Here is a 16205-nt window from a genome sequence, read left to right as displayed (position 1 = left end):
GGTTAAGCGTCCGACTTTCGCTTGGGTCAGGATCTCGCGGTTCGTGGGTTCGAGCCCCGCGTCGGGCTCTGTGCTGACTGCCAGCTCAGAGCCTGGAGCCTGTTTCAGTCTGTGACTCCCTCTCTCTCTGACCCTCCCGTGCTCACGCTGTCTCTCTCTCTCTCTCTCCTAAAAAAAAAAAATAAAAAAATAAAAAAAACATTAAAAAAAAAAACTTAAAAAAAAAATAAATGTTTATTGATATTTGAGAGAGGGCGAGAACACGAGTGAGCTGAGGAGGAGCAGAGAGAGAGAAGGAGACACAGAATCTGAAGCAGGCTCCAGGTTCTGAGCTGTCAGCACAGAGCCCGAGGTGGGGGTCGAACTCATGAACTGCGAGATCATGACCCGAGCCGAAGTTGAACGATTAACCAACTGAACTACTGAGGCACCCCTACATCTTCTTTATAGGAAGGAATACTGTCTTATTGATCTTGGTTTCTCTTACTGCCTGTCACTTGAAAGGTGTTCAGTATATGTGTATTGACTATGGGTACATAATTATTATCTGGTATCATAAGAAAGTCCAAGGGATTAATATAGGTTACTAAATATAAAAAAACTAGAAAAATGTCCCCTGTACTTTTATTCCCTTTAAGGTAGTGTTCCTTTATTAAATATCTTTTTCTGGTCTAAATTATTGTTTAGATATTACCTACTTAATCCTAGCATTTCTATGAAGTAAAGGTCAATCATTATTTGTTTTCTAGCTACTAGATGCAAAGTCAGAGGGATAAAGTGACCTGAATAAAACCATCTAACTGTTGCCATTTGCTCCCACAGATTCCTTTTAGCTTCATATACTTTCTTGGCCTCTCCTACTCTTTCCCCCCTATTGAGTGCTTTCTACCTTCCCTAGGTTGAGGCACTGCACGAAGGAGTATTTTCAAGGACATGTTTTCATGACAGGCAAGGCCTGGGTCCCGCAGTCTCCTGTGGCCTCCACAGCAGTGAACCTACTGGTTGCTGGGACGGTCCTGGACAAGCTCTACCATGACAGGGTAAGCACGGCGGCTTCTCATCCTCTGCCTAAACCTTTCCTCCTATTTACTTCTCTCAGTCGAATGAATTAGACACCTGAATATTCAGACATATAGCCAAAATGCTTATTTCCTGGAGCACAAGGAAAAGACTAAGACTGAAATTCCCTCTAGCTCTTCCCTCCAGTAGCTTCTTTGGGATATCTCTATGGGATTTAGAAAAAATAAAGGATGGATGACAATCCTAAAGCTGTGATGGCCTTCCTCTTCCCTCAGGCATGTTCTGGCTGCACCGGTCATGTGAACTGACCGCTCACAAGGGGAAAGCTGGAAACACGCTTCCGAGTCTCTCTGGACTGCGTGTGAGCCTCTGCTATCACAGTAAGCAGCTTTGGGGTCTTTTAGAATTCTTGTCCCTCTCGGGTTTATTTGAAACGGTTTCTACGAGATCTGGATGTATTATCAGGGCCTCTCTACTCCAAATCTTTCCCTGCATGGACATGTACATGTTAATCACATTAGCAAATTCTAAATTCCTATCCAGAATGTTATGTTCTTAAACTCATCTACTACCTTGGAGGGCCAGAAATTGTTTTTTTCAGTCAGTAATTCAATAAACATGCATGAAACACCGTATGTGCTGGTTTCATGCTAGACCCCAGGGATCCTAAGGCCAGTAAGATGGGAGTTCTTGACCTCAGGCTCCTCAGGGAGCTCACAAGTTAAAGAGGAAGTCAGAAAAGGTAACAAGTAATTATCATCTCCATAGGTGATATAAGTATATTGAGGTGGGGGGCCATCTTCTAATGATGGCCAGAAAAATCTTAACAGGGATGAAGTGACAAGAGTTCAATATTGAAAGAAGAGGCATTTTCTAGAAGGAATGTCCAGGCTGACAGAACAGCTCTAGGAACTTCAAGTAATTTGGGAGGACCGGAGACCGACCCAGAGAACAGCAGCAAGTCAAGCCACGGAAGGTCTTGTATGCCATGCTAAGCGTCTGAATGCTTTTGGTAGCCTAGTGTTTAACTTTTGGCCTTCTTTAATGTTATTTGCAATTTCAAACTAGTTATTTCTAACTTAAAAAAAAAGCTATAATATTGCATACGCTTTTTAAAACTGTGCATTTTTATCTGTTCCTCCTGCAGGATAGTCTCATAACCTCCCTCCTGCAGGTGCCTGCTGCAGGTAAGGTGGAGACACGGACGCGAGTGTGGCAGATTCCAGACACTGGTTCATTCAACGTTCACTTCCATGCCTTTCTCTCATGTCGCCTTGTACCACAGAATCTAGAAAGTCAGACATTCTTTCCCAGGTGTCCTTGAAGCTGAGGTTCTGAATGTACTTGGGTTGTATCAAATTCACATGCCCACATTAGACCTCAAGCGCAGAAGTGAGTAACATGGGACTGTGGACAGCCCTTGGGACCTGCAGAGACTGGGGAGAGGATTCTACTGATCCCTGGTGTCACAGGTCCCCAGGGGAAGTGACGGCTTCCATGGGGGTTTCTCCAGTTTAGTAATATGGAATTGTTGGGTGTTTCTCTTCACTATGCAGCATTTAGGTGTGACATCTTGCTTTCTTATAAATTGCATGAACTCCCTAATGCTCTGTAATAAGTCACCTTCTGCTTTAAACTAGTTAGAGTAGATTCTGTTTTCTGCTTTAAGAACCCTGATAAGGGGCGCCTGGGTGGTTCAGTTGGTTAGGCATCCAACTTCGGCTCAGGTCATGACCTCACGGTTTGTGAGTTCGAGCCCCGGGTCGGGCTCTGTGCTGACAGCTCAGAGCCTGGAGCCTGCTTCAGATTCTGTGNAAAAAAAAAAAACATAAAAAAAAAAAAATAAAAAAAAAAAAAAAAAAGAACCCTGATACAACAGGAAAGTGAAATGAATAGATGTGTATTTCTTTTTAAAACTTCTGGTATCAAGGTGCTATTATATTTATTACAGGTGGGCTTGCTAATCTATTTTGGACAGATTCACATATATGTATTTTTGAAGTATCAAAAGGACTTTTAAATGAGGGATTATTGTTCATGGTTTTTAGCACAGAATTATGGCTATATAATCTCCTCTTAAAAAAAAAAAAAACTCTTTAAATATAAGTTTTTACTTAAGTAAGCTCTACACCCAACTTGGGGCTCACGCTCATGACCCCAAGATCAAGAGTCACATACTCTACTGACTGAGCCACGTAAGTGCCCCTGCTCTTGTATTTAAGATGAACTTTTTTTGTGTAAGGAAAGACACCAATTCCTAGAAAGCTTTATCACTACTTACCAATTTTGACTGTTTTAGGTCACCACTCTTTTCCAAAATGCTTATACTCCCTAAGGACAATACTGTCATCATTTGAGCAGTGGTCATTTATCTTTTGGGTCAGAGACCCCTTTGGGAATCTAATAAGCTTGTGGATACTTCACCTCCAAACACACACACAAATGTTTCCCCATAATTCTGCATATAATATTAGGAATTTTAAGTTGAAGACCACTTTCCCCACCCCTTACTCTCTTGAAGTTCATTCACTAACCTAAGGTCAAAAACTCCTGCTCTAAAATCATAGAGGTAGTTTCTTTCCAAAGCCAGCATTCGAGACTTCCTAGAATGAAGGAAGTCCAGTTCAAAAGCAGATGGTTTTTAGAGAAATAACTTGCTATATTGCCCATAATCAGAACTTTTAAAAAAAACTTATTGTTTTTCAAACCTAGAAAATGGTACACAACGATTTCCCTCTCCTGTCACGTACACACTCACCATGTTTTGGGCTGAGAATGGGAAATGGATCTCCTAGTTTCCAGAAAAAGTACATGAAGGTCAACCACAGGAGACACGAGAAGAGCAGCCGCTGTCTGTGTACTGAGGAGGAAGAAGAGACTGAGGGTAAATAGATGCACATTAAGGAGCTTGCTCTACTTGCAGATAATGGAGTTGTGCTAACTACTGTGGGACTGGCTCGTCCACTTGGCAAAGGAATGATGGACAATTTTTTAGAGAAAGCATATTTATCATCATAAGAGGAATTTGGCGGAATTAAGATGTGGGCTAGGGAAGACAGTAGAAACAGAAATACAGCTGTGGCAGCACAGATCGCTTCATTATTCATTCGACGTTGATTTCATGCCAGCTTTTTAAGATGCTGGTGTGGGGCACCCCCAAACAACAGTAGTTACTCGGAGTAATATAGAAATGAAACTCTCCACAGCTTCGATCCCCACGAGTCCTTGTCTCAATCGATGTGCTGATGTGAGAGGGTAAAATACTCACGTTTACAAATACTCACATAGTCGGATGTTGCTCACGATAAAATAGCCAATGTAAAAAGGCACCATGAAAACCAGGATCAGAAGGATGACGCACAGGTTCATTTTCCAGTGAAAATAACGGGAACTGAAATAGGCATCAAAGAATATTGCTAGGAGGGGAAGAAGGCAGCAACTTCCATTCTCTTTAGTCTTCCGAAAGATCTCTTGCTCTATGAACTCAATGCCAAGTATATCCCATCCCATTAGTCAAGTAGGCTGTTACTGTTTGCTTGTTTACAGAGATTAAAGAATAGATTATAAAGCTCTGAAAGGTATATATGATCATCCTAACTTCCTAAGAATTTTACTTATTCAAAGGAGAATGCTAAATCTCTAGTTATATTCATAGCCAGTGTATAATAACCTATTAACATATACTATTACTGGTAGAACGGCTATTGTTTCTCTTACCACTGGGAGGTTCCTGGCTTCAGAGAAACTAAATGTCAATGGTAATATGTACTATAAAGACTTACAAATAAATATTTCTTATGTAGCTTCAATGTAAATAAACATTTCCATGACTACTTTAGTGCTTATAAACTGTATTATATTAATTGACTAAAATATTTTTAAGACTTTTCTGTTATGCCTTTTGTTCCCATGACTTACACATTCTATAATTAGAAGCCTGTATCTCCCACTCCCCTTCACCCATTTTGCCCATCCCCCTGGGGACTTTAAAATGACAAATTTATTGAGATATAATTCACCCCTTTACACTTTAGAACATTTCATCACTCCATAATAAAACTCTGTTTCTATTAGCTGTCCTTTCCTCAACTGTCCCAGCCTTAGGAAACTGGCAATCTACTTTGAAGCCTCTATGGATATTTGCCTATTCTGGAAATTTTATATAAACGGCATCATACAGTATATGGTCTTGTGTCTGGCTTCTTTCACTTTGCATGTTTTCTAGGTTCATCCATGTTAGACCATCTATCAATACTTCATTCCTATTTATGGCTAAATAACATTCATTCAATTGTATGCATATGCCACATTTTGTTTCTTCATTCATTAGATTATTTTACTTGTAAGCTATTATTTTTAAAATTTTTAACGTTTATTTACTTCTGAGACAGAGACAGAACATGAGAGGGGAGGGCCATAGAGAGAGGAAGATACAGAATCCAAAGCTCCAGGCTCTGAGCTGTCAGCATAGAGCCCCATGGGAGCTCGAACTCACGAACCGTGAGACCAAGACCTGAGTCGAAGTCAGACGCTTAACTGACTGAGCCACCCAGGCACCCCATTTGTAAACTATTATAAACAGTGATGCTATGATCATTTGTGTACAAACTTTTGTGTGGACATATTTCATTTCTCTTTATGTTTACACTCAGGAGTGGAATTGCTGGGTCATATGATAACTATTTACTTTTTTGAGGACTGCCACTATTTTCCAGAGTGGCTGCACCATTTTACATTCTCCCCAGTAAGAATACTAGGGTTCCAAATTCTCCACAGCCTTGCCCACACTTGTTACTGTCTTTTTGATTATAGCCACCCTGATGGGTGTTAAGTGGTAGCTCACCGTGGTTTTGATTGGCATTTCCTTGCAAATGGCTAATGAAGTTGAAGGTCTTTTCAGGTGCTTACTGGCCATCTGTGTCTTATTTGGAGAAATGCCTGTTCAGATCCTTTGTCCATTTTTCAACATGTTGTCTGTTTATTATTGAACTATTAAGAATTCTTTATATATACTAGAGTCAAGTCTCCTATCAGATGAATGATTTATAAAATTTTTTCTCATTCTTGGGGTAACTGTATAAAAATTCTCTCATTCTTGGGGTATCTGTTTACTTTCTTGATAGTGTCTTTTGTGTTTATTGATTTTGAACTTACACTTGGGCCTTGTTTCAAAAAGCTGAGTGGTTATGTGGCTTATGGGGATATATAAAATACAGAATGATGAAATAAACTGTTAAGGAGTAGGAAAAGAAAGGAAAAACATGGGAAAAGATAGGTAAAAAAGCAGGCTAGGCCCGATGACTGTCTTGAAAATGCAAACCATAGGATTCTAGAAACAATAGGAGTGCATCATAAATTGAGCTTTAAGTTTTCTAATGGTCAACATGAAACAGAAAATTTGGTCAGTTAAATAAGTGACAGTGCTACAGGAAAAAACAACTGCTTTAAGGAAGCATAACTAGTACTGATTTATTATTACTGAAATTATTACCCTGACCATAATGAAACTTCGCCAACAAGTTCCTAAAGAAGAAAATGTGAGGGCAATCAACAATGTCTTCAACAACATCCTTTCAAGAGAAAGGTCAAAATGAGTTCCAGAGGGCTGTTCCTTACCGTTTCTCCTTGGGACAGAGGGCGGGCATCATAAAAATAAAGAGCTATTCATTAAACACTACACTACAAAAAAAATGCCAATATCATTTAGTCTAGATATACCGACAGCTTTTTACTCCTCTGGATTAACCCACTGTCCAGCATCTAGAGGAACAAATAAGCTGCACATTCTCTGAGCAATTGTACTTAGTATTTCAGCTAAACTTCTAAAAGCTATTGGGAGACGGTGTGAAATGACAAGGGTGACACTTCTTGCCAATTAAAAGTGAGCCACATATTTTAACTGTTATTTGAGCCAAGAGTAAAATGACACCCTCTTGGGAAAAGTGAAGAGCCTAACAAGATTATATATCTGAATGGGAGACAATACCACTTCTGCTCAGAGGTGAGTCAAAAGAATACTCTTGGTCAGGGCCAAGATTCTCCTTTGAAAACTTCCAAATGCAGTCAACGTGCCAATAGAAGACATAATCAAGGCCCATATTCCTGTTACATAGTAGGGTCAAATGTTAGCAGGGGAGAAACAGGTGTAACCGAACATGTCTTAGTCTACATGAACCCAACTCCCCCCAAAGCACCACCAGATTTCAGCAACTTCCTATACTCTTTAAGAGAAACTATTTAAGAACTATACATCAAAGTAACTGAGTGGATAGGTCTTTCTGTATGGATTAATGATAAAGGAATTAAAAGTGGGGACATCGTCTAGCAAAATTTGGTTTTGGTTTCAAAAAATATCTGAGCCTTAGTCTTTTCTTTTGATACTGAGATCCATAGTCAGCAAACTATGGCCTGCCAGACATTTGCTTTTTTAAGTAAGATTTTATTGGAATACAGCCACACCCATTTGTTTATTCATCGCCTGTGGGTGCTTTCATTCCACAACAGCAAGGCTGAGTAGTTGTGATGGAAAACACATAACCCACAAAGCCTAAAATATCATCTGGCCCTTTATAAACAGCTTGCCGACCTCTGGTTAGATAGCAGTGAAAGTTCTAGGTTGTGATAATAAAATGTTGTAATTAGCAAGTTAAGGAACACCTGCCTATTCTGGATAGTCATAGGATCTCTATCCTGCTCATCCAAAAGTTTGAAGAACTAGCTTAAAAGAAGAGTGAGAACAGACTCTTGTTTTATCATACTATATGTTCTTAATGTATCGGTCAAGAGACATTAATTATCAACTCTGATTCTCAAAGGAATCTGAGGATACAGTCTCTCTGTAAGTCTCAAGTATCAGGAGTCTGAAACAAGTTATACAGCTTAGCTGAGCACTGACTCCTGACTACAGAGTCAAATGCCACCTATTCTTGAAAGATTTTTGCATGCAGTGATAAAAACTACACAAGTCAACACACAATAGCTGATGTACTCTACACACAAATAACGGCCTAAAAAAAACCCTCAAGCTTGCAGTTTCACAAGCAAGAAATATTTTGGACTATAATAACAGGTCTGTTACCTGGAGAGGAACAGGAGTTGCTTTTTTTAAAAAAAATTTAAAAATGTTTTATTTATTTTTCAGAGAGAGAGAGACAGCGTGAGCAGGGGAGGGTCAGAGAGAGAGGGAAACACAGGATCTGAAACAGGCTCCAGGCTCTGAGCTAGCTGTCAGCACAGAGCCCAACGCGGGGCTTGAACCCATGAACTGTGAGATCATGGCCTGAGCCAGCTCAGAGCCTGGAGCCTGTTTTGGATCCTGTGTCTCCTCTCTGACCCTCCCCTGCTCACACTGTCTCAGTCTCAGAAATAAATAAATAAAAACACTAAAAAAAATTTAAGTTCAATCGGACTTGACCAGGCCTGTGAAATCAACAACGGTAGTGAGAACTGGAGTTCAGACTTCAATGAAGCCCATAACGAACTAACTGAGGAATTCCCATCTTTTCAGGTAGAGATTCTTATTCATGAGCACAACAAAGTGAAGGGCCATTAGCAGGATTCAAAGGGTAGCCTCAGAAGAATAAACCTTGGAGGAGTAAAGCCTGGGACTCAGGCTCTCTGTCATAGCCTCATTCTCAATTAGCTCAGGGCTAAAGGTCAGATTTCTTTTTTCCTATTTCACAGTGTCATATCAGCTACAAGGTGGCTGGGACCCATATTTGCTGTGATTCTTATGGTTACTGAGACTAAAGTAATCACATGGCAGAATTTTTTCAGCTGTGGGATTCAGAGAAGTCTTCTACTATAAAGAAATCATATAGGTCTCTTCCCAAGAAGAGTTAATTAGGACTCACTCACCTGCTATTCAATACTTTTAAGATTTCAAAGATGATGAGCTCAAACATGGTGCAAGAAAATGCGAAAGTCACAGAGAAGATCACCTGTACCACATACTGACGTACCTATTCAAAGTCAAATACAGAATACAAGTCATTTCCTTGTGCGAAATATTGAACTGATAATCTTCTGTTCACAAATCTGACAACTTACTGAAGAAATTCTTCATATATATATGAACACATATATATAACCTATGTGTGTGTGTGTATATATATATACATATATATATACACACACACACACACATATATAGGTTAATGCTAAAAGGGTTTCTTCAACACTCTGCAGATCTTGGACCAGCTTTGGAGCCTCCCCTGGGAGGCCTTCTTGAACAGAGCAGAAATCTCTAGAATCCTGGGCCCCTTCAGACAACAACGCTACACTCCCTGGGGAGGTTTAATGGTGAACATCCTAGAAATGATATAAAGGTAGTCCATAACCACTGAACTTATTACTCAATGAGGATGGATGAGGAAATAGCTAAGCTGGTGCTTCTATGAATTCAAGGCTTCAGAACTAGAGGAGCCTTAGCATTTTGGTATTACCTGAGGATGTCAGATTGTCATTAACACTGAAGGTCAGATACCCAAGTGAATGGGAACATTCAGGAGACATAAGCTAAATTCTTTTCTGAAAAATAACTACCTGCTATTGTTCTAGGTACTGATGTACCAGGACAGTTCTCGCTCTGAGGCTACACATGATTTGCTTTAAAAATAAAAATCAGCTAAGCTTAATCATATTCTCCAACTTAAGAATTATATAGTACTCATTTGGTCAAAACTCCCTATCTTGGAAGTGAATGTGACCTTTCTTGAATGGAGGCATCTTTCTTGCCCATTTTAAAACAATCTAAATTCCTATAGTAGCAGTATAGCCAAAATGGTATCTTCTTACTTCATAGTCCTTAAACAGCTGGCGCATGAAGAAAAGCCATCCAAATCCAAAGAAAAGTATCTGGAGGAGAAAGAAGGTCAAATGTCAACATATGTAACCTTTTGAGAACAGCCTAATACAGACTATTTTATGATAAAAGGTCTGCTAAACAACTAACTTACTTCAGAGATTAAAGACAAGATCCACTTGTAATGTATCTATTTATTAAAGTCCATAACATTGTGAGAGGATATTAAAATGCTCTTCAATTTTTGAAGTTACCCATGTTTGAAACAATGTCTAAGTTAGGCAAAAATAAAGTATTTTTCCCCCTGTAATCTCATGATTATCATTTTAGCCAGAGAACCTAGAAAACAAAAAAAGAGGGGCGCCTGGGTGGCTCAGTCGGTTAAGTGTCCGACTTCGGGTCTGGTCATGATCTCACGGTTTGTGGGTTCGAGCCCCGCATCGGGCTCTGTTCGGACAGCTAGCTCAGAGCCTGGAGCCTGCTTCGGATTCTGTGTCTCCCTCTCTCTCTGACCCTCCCCTGCTCATGTTGTCTCTCTCTCTCTCTCTCACAAACAAAAACATTAAAAAAAATCTTAAAAAAAAAAAAGAAAACACAAAAAAAAGAAGCCAGAGAAACTTGCTTCTTATATTAGATCTCTGCTTGCAAGGGTCTCAAAGAAAACCAGAACTTTATGGGAAAGGAGTTCAAATTTTTTTTAAAAGGTAGAAAGCCAGATTTTTAATGTCTTTTCTTTCATGGAGCTTTCTTAGCTTCTCCACAATGCCACCTAATCCAAATAAAGTGGTTTTCATCTCAGTATAAAGCCAAGAGATTGAAGAATCCCACTGTCAGTTTTGGTTCAAGCTGGCATCAGAGATAGTAGCCACATGACAGTGCTGTTCAGGGTTCCAAACACTGGTTTGTTTTTCACTGGTGAACAGAACCTTTTCTATGTACACACATACACAGACTGAGACAACTTTAAAAAAAAAACAACGTTTTTTTCTTTTAAATGTTTTATTTATTTCTGAGAGAGAGGGAGAGAGAGACAGCGGGAGCAGGGGAGGGTCAGAGAGAGAGGGAGACACAGAACCCGAAACGGGCTCCAGGCTCTGAGCTGGCTGTCAGCCCAGAGCCCGACGCGGGGCTCGAACCATGAACCGTGAGATCATGACCTGAGCTGAAGTCGGACGCTTAACCAACTGAGCCACCCAGGTGCCCCAATTTTTCTTAAAGTGACCTTTACATCTTACGTGGGGCTCAAACTTACGACCCAGAGACCAAGAGTCAGGTGCTCTACAGGCTTAGCCAACAGGCGTCCCATAACTCCTCTTTTATCAGTTAGGAACTTTTTAGGAATAAAATTCTTTTATGCCTCCCCAGCAACTTCAGGAGGAAGTGTGGACCCCTGAGCATGGTTAGAAGACTCCTCCAGCCCCTTGTTGTGTCCCTCCCACCCACCAAACTCACATTTTCAGCCACATGGAACTTCCTCTGGTTCTCTAGACACAATATTCTCTTTCATATCAAGGCATTGTTCTCTGACAGGAACTTCTCTCCAGTACTTCCAGGTCTTAATTCTTACTACCTCTGGAAGGCCTTCTCTGCCCTCGCAAAGGTTAAGTTGCTCCTTTTATATAATCCTAGTCTACCCTCATTTCCGAAGTACTTGCCACACAGTTTCGTAATGTCTAATTTAAACACACTTTCTTAGACGTCAGATTGTAAGCTCCGTGAGGACAAGGATGTTTGAAGGCTAATCTGTACTTTCAGCTCCCTGTACAGTGCCCGGCACAAGGCAGGCTCTCTGTTAATGTCTGCTGAATGGAAAAATGGTCCACAGCGAAAGATGGTTTGTTCTTGAACACTCAACCTCAATTTTTGGTGAGAACTTCAGTGTGCTAAGTGCCGGGGGTACAAAGATGAGTAAGACAGCCACCACCCTCAAGAAGCTTGGAGTATAAGAGGTATAATATATAATATACACATAATGTGAAAGAATATGGAAGATGGAGATCAAACACATCTGTAGGGAGTAAGGATGGATTTTCTGGAGAATACCTTAGCTGAAGGAGGTGTTAATCCAGGGTTAAAATCCATAACATGTGCAAATTTGGGGATTATATGTATTTTTCTAGGCAGAGGTTCTAAGGTATTTATCACCTACTCAAAGGTTTGTACCACCCCTAAACTATTAAAGGACTTCTCTCTTAAAGGATGAAAAAAGCAGTAGGCAGGTAAGAGACAGGGGATGGAGGTGGGAAGACTGGGCTTTCTTTTCAGATAGGAAAGAGCGAGAGGACAGGCACAGGAGGAATAGCATGGGCTAGACATGGGAGTATCCTGGGAATACACACGGGTATACACAACACATGGTTTGCTGCTGTTGGAAGGTAAAATTCAGAGAAGGATGTAGTTAAAAATGAGACTTAGTGAGGAGGAGCAGGAGACCAATGACTCAGTCTTGAAGGCCATCCGAAGGAGCTCGTAGTCTCCAGGTGATGAGTCATATTTTACTGGGGCAAAGATGTGGCCCAGTGTGTTTTATATGGAGCACTTTGGTGGCCATGTGGAAAACGCATCTGAAGGAAAGAGAAAGCTTATAGAAGTCTGCTGCAGCAGTCTGGATGGTTGAGGACAGAGGCCTGAATGAAGACACTGGTCGCTGGAGGGGAGGCAACTGATTTGAGTACTTAGAAGGTTAGACCTGCGGGAGGAATCAGGCTTGACTTGGCTGGAATACACGATGAAGAGTGAGGCCATCCAACTGACATAAAAAATACTGGATACTGGGAGATTAAGAGAGGAGTTCACTTTTAGACCTGAAGTGCCCAAGGTCCATCCAGGTCAACATAAAAGAGATTAGCAGGCAGAACACAGATACATGTTAAGAGTTGAAACCATCCAGGGGCACCTGGGTGGCTTAGTCGGTTAAGCGTCCGACTTTCGCTTAGGTCATGATCTCGCGGTTCGTGGGTTCGAGCCCCATGTCGGGCTCTGTGCTGGCTGCCGGCTTGGAGCCTGGGGCCTATTTCAGAGTCTGTGTCTCCCTCTTTCTCTCTCTGACCCTCCCCTGCTCACGCTGTCTCTCTCTCTCTCTCTCTCCTAGGGAAAAAAAAAAAAAAAAAGTTGAAACCATCCAAGTATGTGAGATCACCCAGGAAGAGTACATAGAGCGAGAAGAGCAATGTGGCGGGAAGAAACAGCGGAGGGTAGGAATGGGAAGAAGAGAGGAGGAGGGAGGCAGAGAAAGAGTGGATGGAACAGAGTGTGAAGGAGTGTTAAATGAAGCAGGACAATAAAACCAGGACTGAATATTGTTCAAAGGATTTGGTTAACTTGGAGGTCAATGCTGACCTCAGGGAAAACAGTTTGAATAATGAAATGGGGGCAGAAACCAGACTGCAGGTGGGCTGGGAGTGGAAAGGGAAGGCAAGGGAGACAATGAACACAAATTAACCTAGGGAGAGCCAAGAATGAGAAATAACAATAGCACCTTTACAAAGCCAAAGTAACACTAACATTTGTATGGAATCACAAAAGACCTTGAATAGCCAAAACAATCTTGAGAAAGAAGAACAAAGCTAAGCAGGGTCGGGCCTGGTTAGTACTTGGATGGGAGAAAGAAGAACAAAGTAGAGGTACCACAATTCCAGATTTCAAGATATACCACAAAGCTGTAGTAATCAAAACAGTATGCTACTGGTAATAAAATGGACATACAGGGGGCCTGGGTGGCTTAGTCGGTTAAGCATCCGACTTTCGCTTAGGTCATGATCTCGCGGTTCGTGGGTTCGAGCCCCGCGTCGGGCTCTGTGCTGACTGCCAGCTCAGAGCCTGGAGCCTGTTTCAGTCTGTGACTGCCTCTGTCTCTGACCCTCCCCTGCTCACGCTGTCTCTCTCGCTCTCTCCTAGAAATAAATAAAAACCTTAAAAAAAAATTACAAAAAAAATTAATGAAATGTCCCATTTTTGTGAGTTTATCTTTTACAGCAAAATTGCCTTATGGCCAATTAGTTATGTGGTGAAAATACTTGTGGCACGGAGGCGTGAGGGAAAACTGAACTGACGATATTACTGATTTATTATGATTAGCGGCAACTGTCCTTTATTGACCATTTACTATATTCCAGGAACTCTAAGTACTTAGCATTGTAATCTCATGAAATCATAAAAACCTAAGGCATGTGTCATTATCTTCACTTCAGAGAAAGCTGAAGTGAATTCATTTATAGTAATTGTCAAAATCAGGATCGAATCTGAAGTCTGTGTGACTGATTCCAATGTTTGTGCTTTTAACCAATAATTAATGCTGCTCTAAGATCAAAGGCACAGGTGGAGACGATGTCCTTAAAAAGGTGCAGGGATAGCTTTTTTCTGACCAGGATAGAAAGCAGCTGGAAATGGTTGTGGACATACATTAACTGCTTAGATTAAGACCTAGGATGAAGGAGATCATATCTTTTGTCCTCACTTTTATTGATACAGTGGGAGGCAATATCTGCTAAGAGTTTGAGATGAGGCTGGAAAAGGGGGCTTGGAGGACTGAAGGACTCAGAAATTATGAGGGGAATGGAATAAACAGCTGATTAAAGTCAAGAAAAAGAACTATTCCAGACTTCATTTTATCATCTATTTTATTTTCAGTAGGCTCCACACCCAATGTGGGGCTCGAACTCACGACCCCCCAGATCAAGAGTTGCATGCTCTATCGACCGAGCTAGCCAGGCACCCCCAGACTTCATTTAAAATAAATCTTTCAGACTTTGTGCGTCATTATATTTGAATATTATGCAACCAATAAGACCAATTATGAAAACTATATAATGGATGGCGAGTTTTAAAATCAAAAGTCATCTTATTAGGGCATTCCTCGTTTCATAATTTCTGAAATGTTATAATTAAAGGTTTTCAAGAGACAAGGACAATACTCCATTCCATAGACAGAAGCATTAGGAAAACTGGATCAAAGATTTAGTTTCCTTTAAATCCTCAAAAGGAACGGTTTCTGTCGTCTGCCACTTGGAAAAAAAAAGTTAAGAAAACATCTATACGCTGGGAAAATGAGGGGGGAATCAATAATTAAGACAATCTGAGCTTCTACAAACAGCTGGACGGCAAATAATTGCGTTTAGTGCTTGCACTTAAAGGGGGAGGGGATTCAGCTTCGAACAGGACAGGACCTCAAAAACTAATAAATACATAACGATCAGTGCTATGAAGAAAACAGTGGCTTAGCGAATGAAAGCTGGTAAAAGCAAGAGACTCCCTAGACAAAGCTTCTACGGCGCAGGAGTCAGTGGTTTTTAAAAAAAATTTTTTTTAATGTTTTAATTATTTTTGAGAGAGAGAGACAGAGATAGCATGAGCAGGGAGGGTCAGAGAGAGACACAGAATCTAAAGCAGGCTTCAGGCTCTCAGCTAGCTGTCAGCACAGAGCCGGACATGGGGCTCAAACCCACGAACCATGAGATCATGACCTGAGCTGAAGTCGGACGCTTAATCGACTGAGCCACCCAGGCGCCCCTGGGAGTCAGTGTTTTATTTATGTTTGTTCTACAGTGGTCGGGAAGCCTGCTGGCTGTACGAACGAAGGTGCGCGATCGGTAAGAAAAGAGCGTCGGAAAAAGATGCGAAGAGCGTGTGCGGCAGCAAGAGGATTCAAGGAGGAGGTGTCGGTTCACAAACGGAACCTTTCACAGTGATTTTAAGCTCTCAGAGCTGCCCGCGGCCAAGTCCTCCAAACCCGGATTCAGGATTTGACAACCAGCCAGCCAGGTCCCCACGTGTCCCCCAGAAGCCCGTTCCGATTGGCTCGCTGCGCACTCCGCGCCCGGAAACACTCTTCCCCGAGCCACCCGTCAGCGGCGCCGTCCAGAAGCTTCGGGGCGTTCTGGGGATCGCTCCTTTCTCGCTGCCCCGGCTCGGAGCCCTGAGGCCGCCTGACTCCCTCCAAAAGAGGACGAGGAAGCGGGGAGATGGAGGCTTGGGGGAGGGGGGCACGTTCGACCTCAGGACGCCTCCCCACTGTGAGGGCGAGGGAACCGGACTCGGCAAATCCCACACCCTCCCGAGCTCTGGGAACCGAGGAGGCGGGCCCGGGCCGCGGGAGAGGAGAGCGAGACCCCGGGCCAGCCGGCATCACGGAAGCTCCGAGAAGATTCGAAAAAGGGAGGCTCAAGGGTTCCGGGGCGGGAGGCAGTAGCTCACCTGGGAGGTAATCATGATACTGGAGTCGATCAGGAAACTCATGGCGAAGTGCAGAGAGGCCGCGTGCCCCCGATCCCCACTCCCCGCGTCCACAGCAAGCTCGGGCCACGGGCCCTCTCACACAGGCGGCCTTCGCCCCGGGTCCACCCGCGGGACCGTAGCTCGCCAGCCCGACGCCATCAAGCTGCGC

At 42.2% G+C, this 16205-nt stretch overlaps 1 protein-coding gene across 1 annotated transcript in view; it reads right to left on the bottom strand.

The window, feature by feature from the left end:
• Nucleotides 1-16205, bottom strand: part of GPR89A (G protein-coupled receptor 89A) — a 60225-nt gene extending 44020 nt beyond the window's left edge. The window contains exons 1-5 of the mRNA XM_077753503.1: nt 16016-16205; nt 9817-9876; nt 8878-8981; nt 4305-4411; nt 3779-3880 (exon numbers count right to left, since the gene is read on the bottom strand). Coding sequence (XP_077609629.1) covers nt 3779-3880; nt 4305-4411; nt 8878-8981; nt 9817-9876; nt 16016-16057 — 415 coding nt within the window. The 5' untranslated portion in view covers nt 16058-16205. The remainder of the gene's footprint in view (nt 1-3778; nt 3881-4304; nt 4412-8877; nt 8982-9816; nt 9877-16015) is intronic.

This window comes from Crocuta crocuta, unplaced genomic scaffold, assembly GCF_008692635.1.
Source record: "Crocuta crocuta isolate KB4526 unplaced genomic scaffold, BGI_CrCroc_1.0 scaffold620, whole genome shotgun sequence".
Classification (NCBI taxonomy): domain Eukaryota; kingdom Metazoa; phylum Chordata; class Mammalia; order Carnivora; family Hyaenidae; genus Crocuta; species Crocuta crocuta.
The sequence above is the reverse complement of the archived record's forward strand: the minus strand, read 5'-3'. Positions and strand labels throughout refer to the sequence as shown.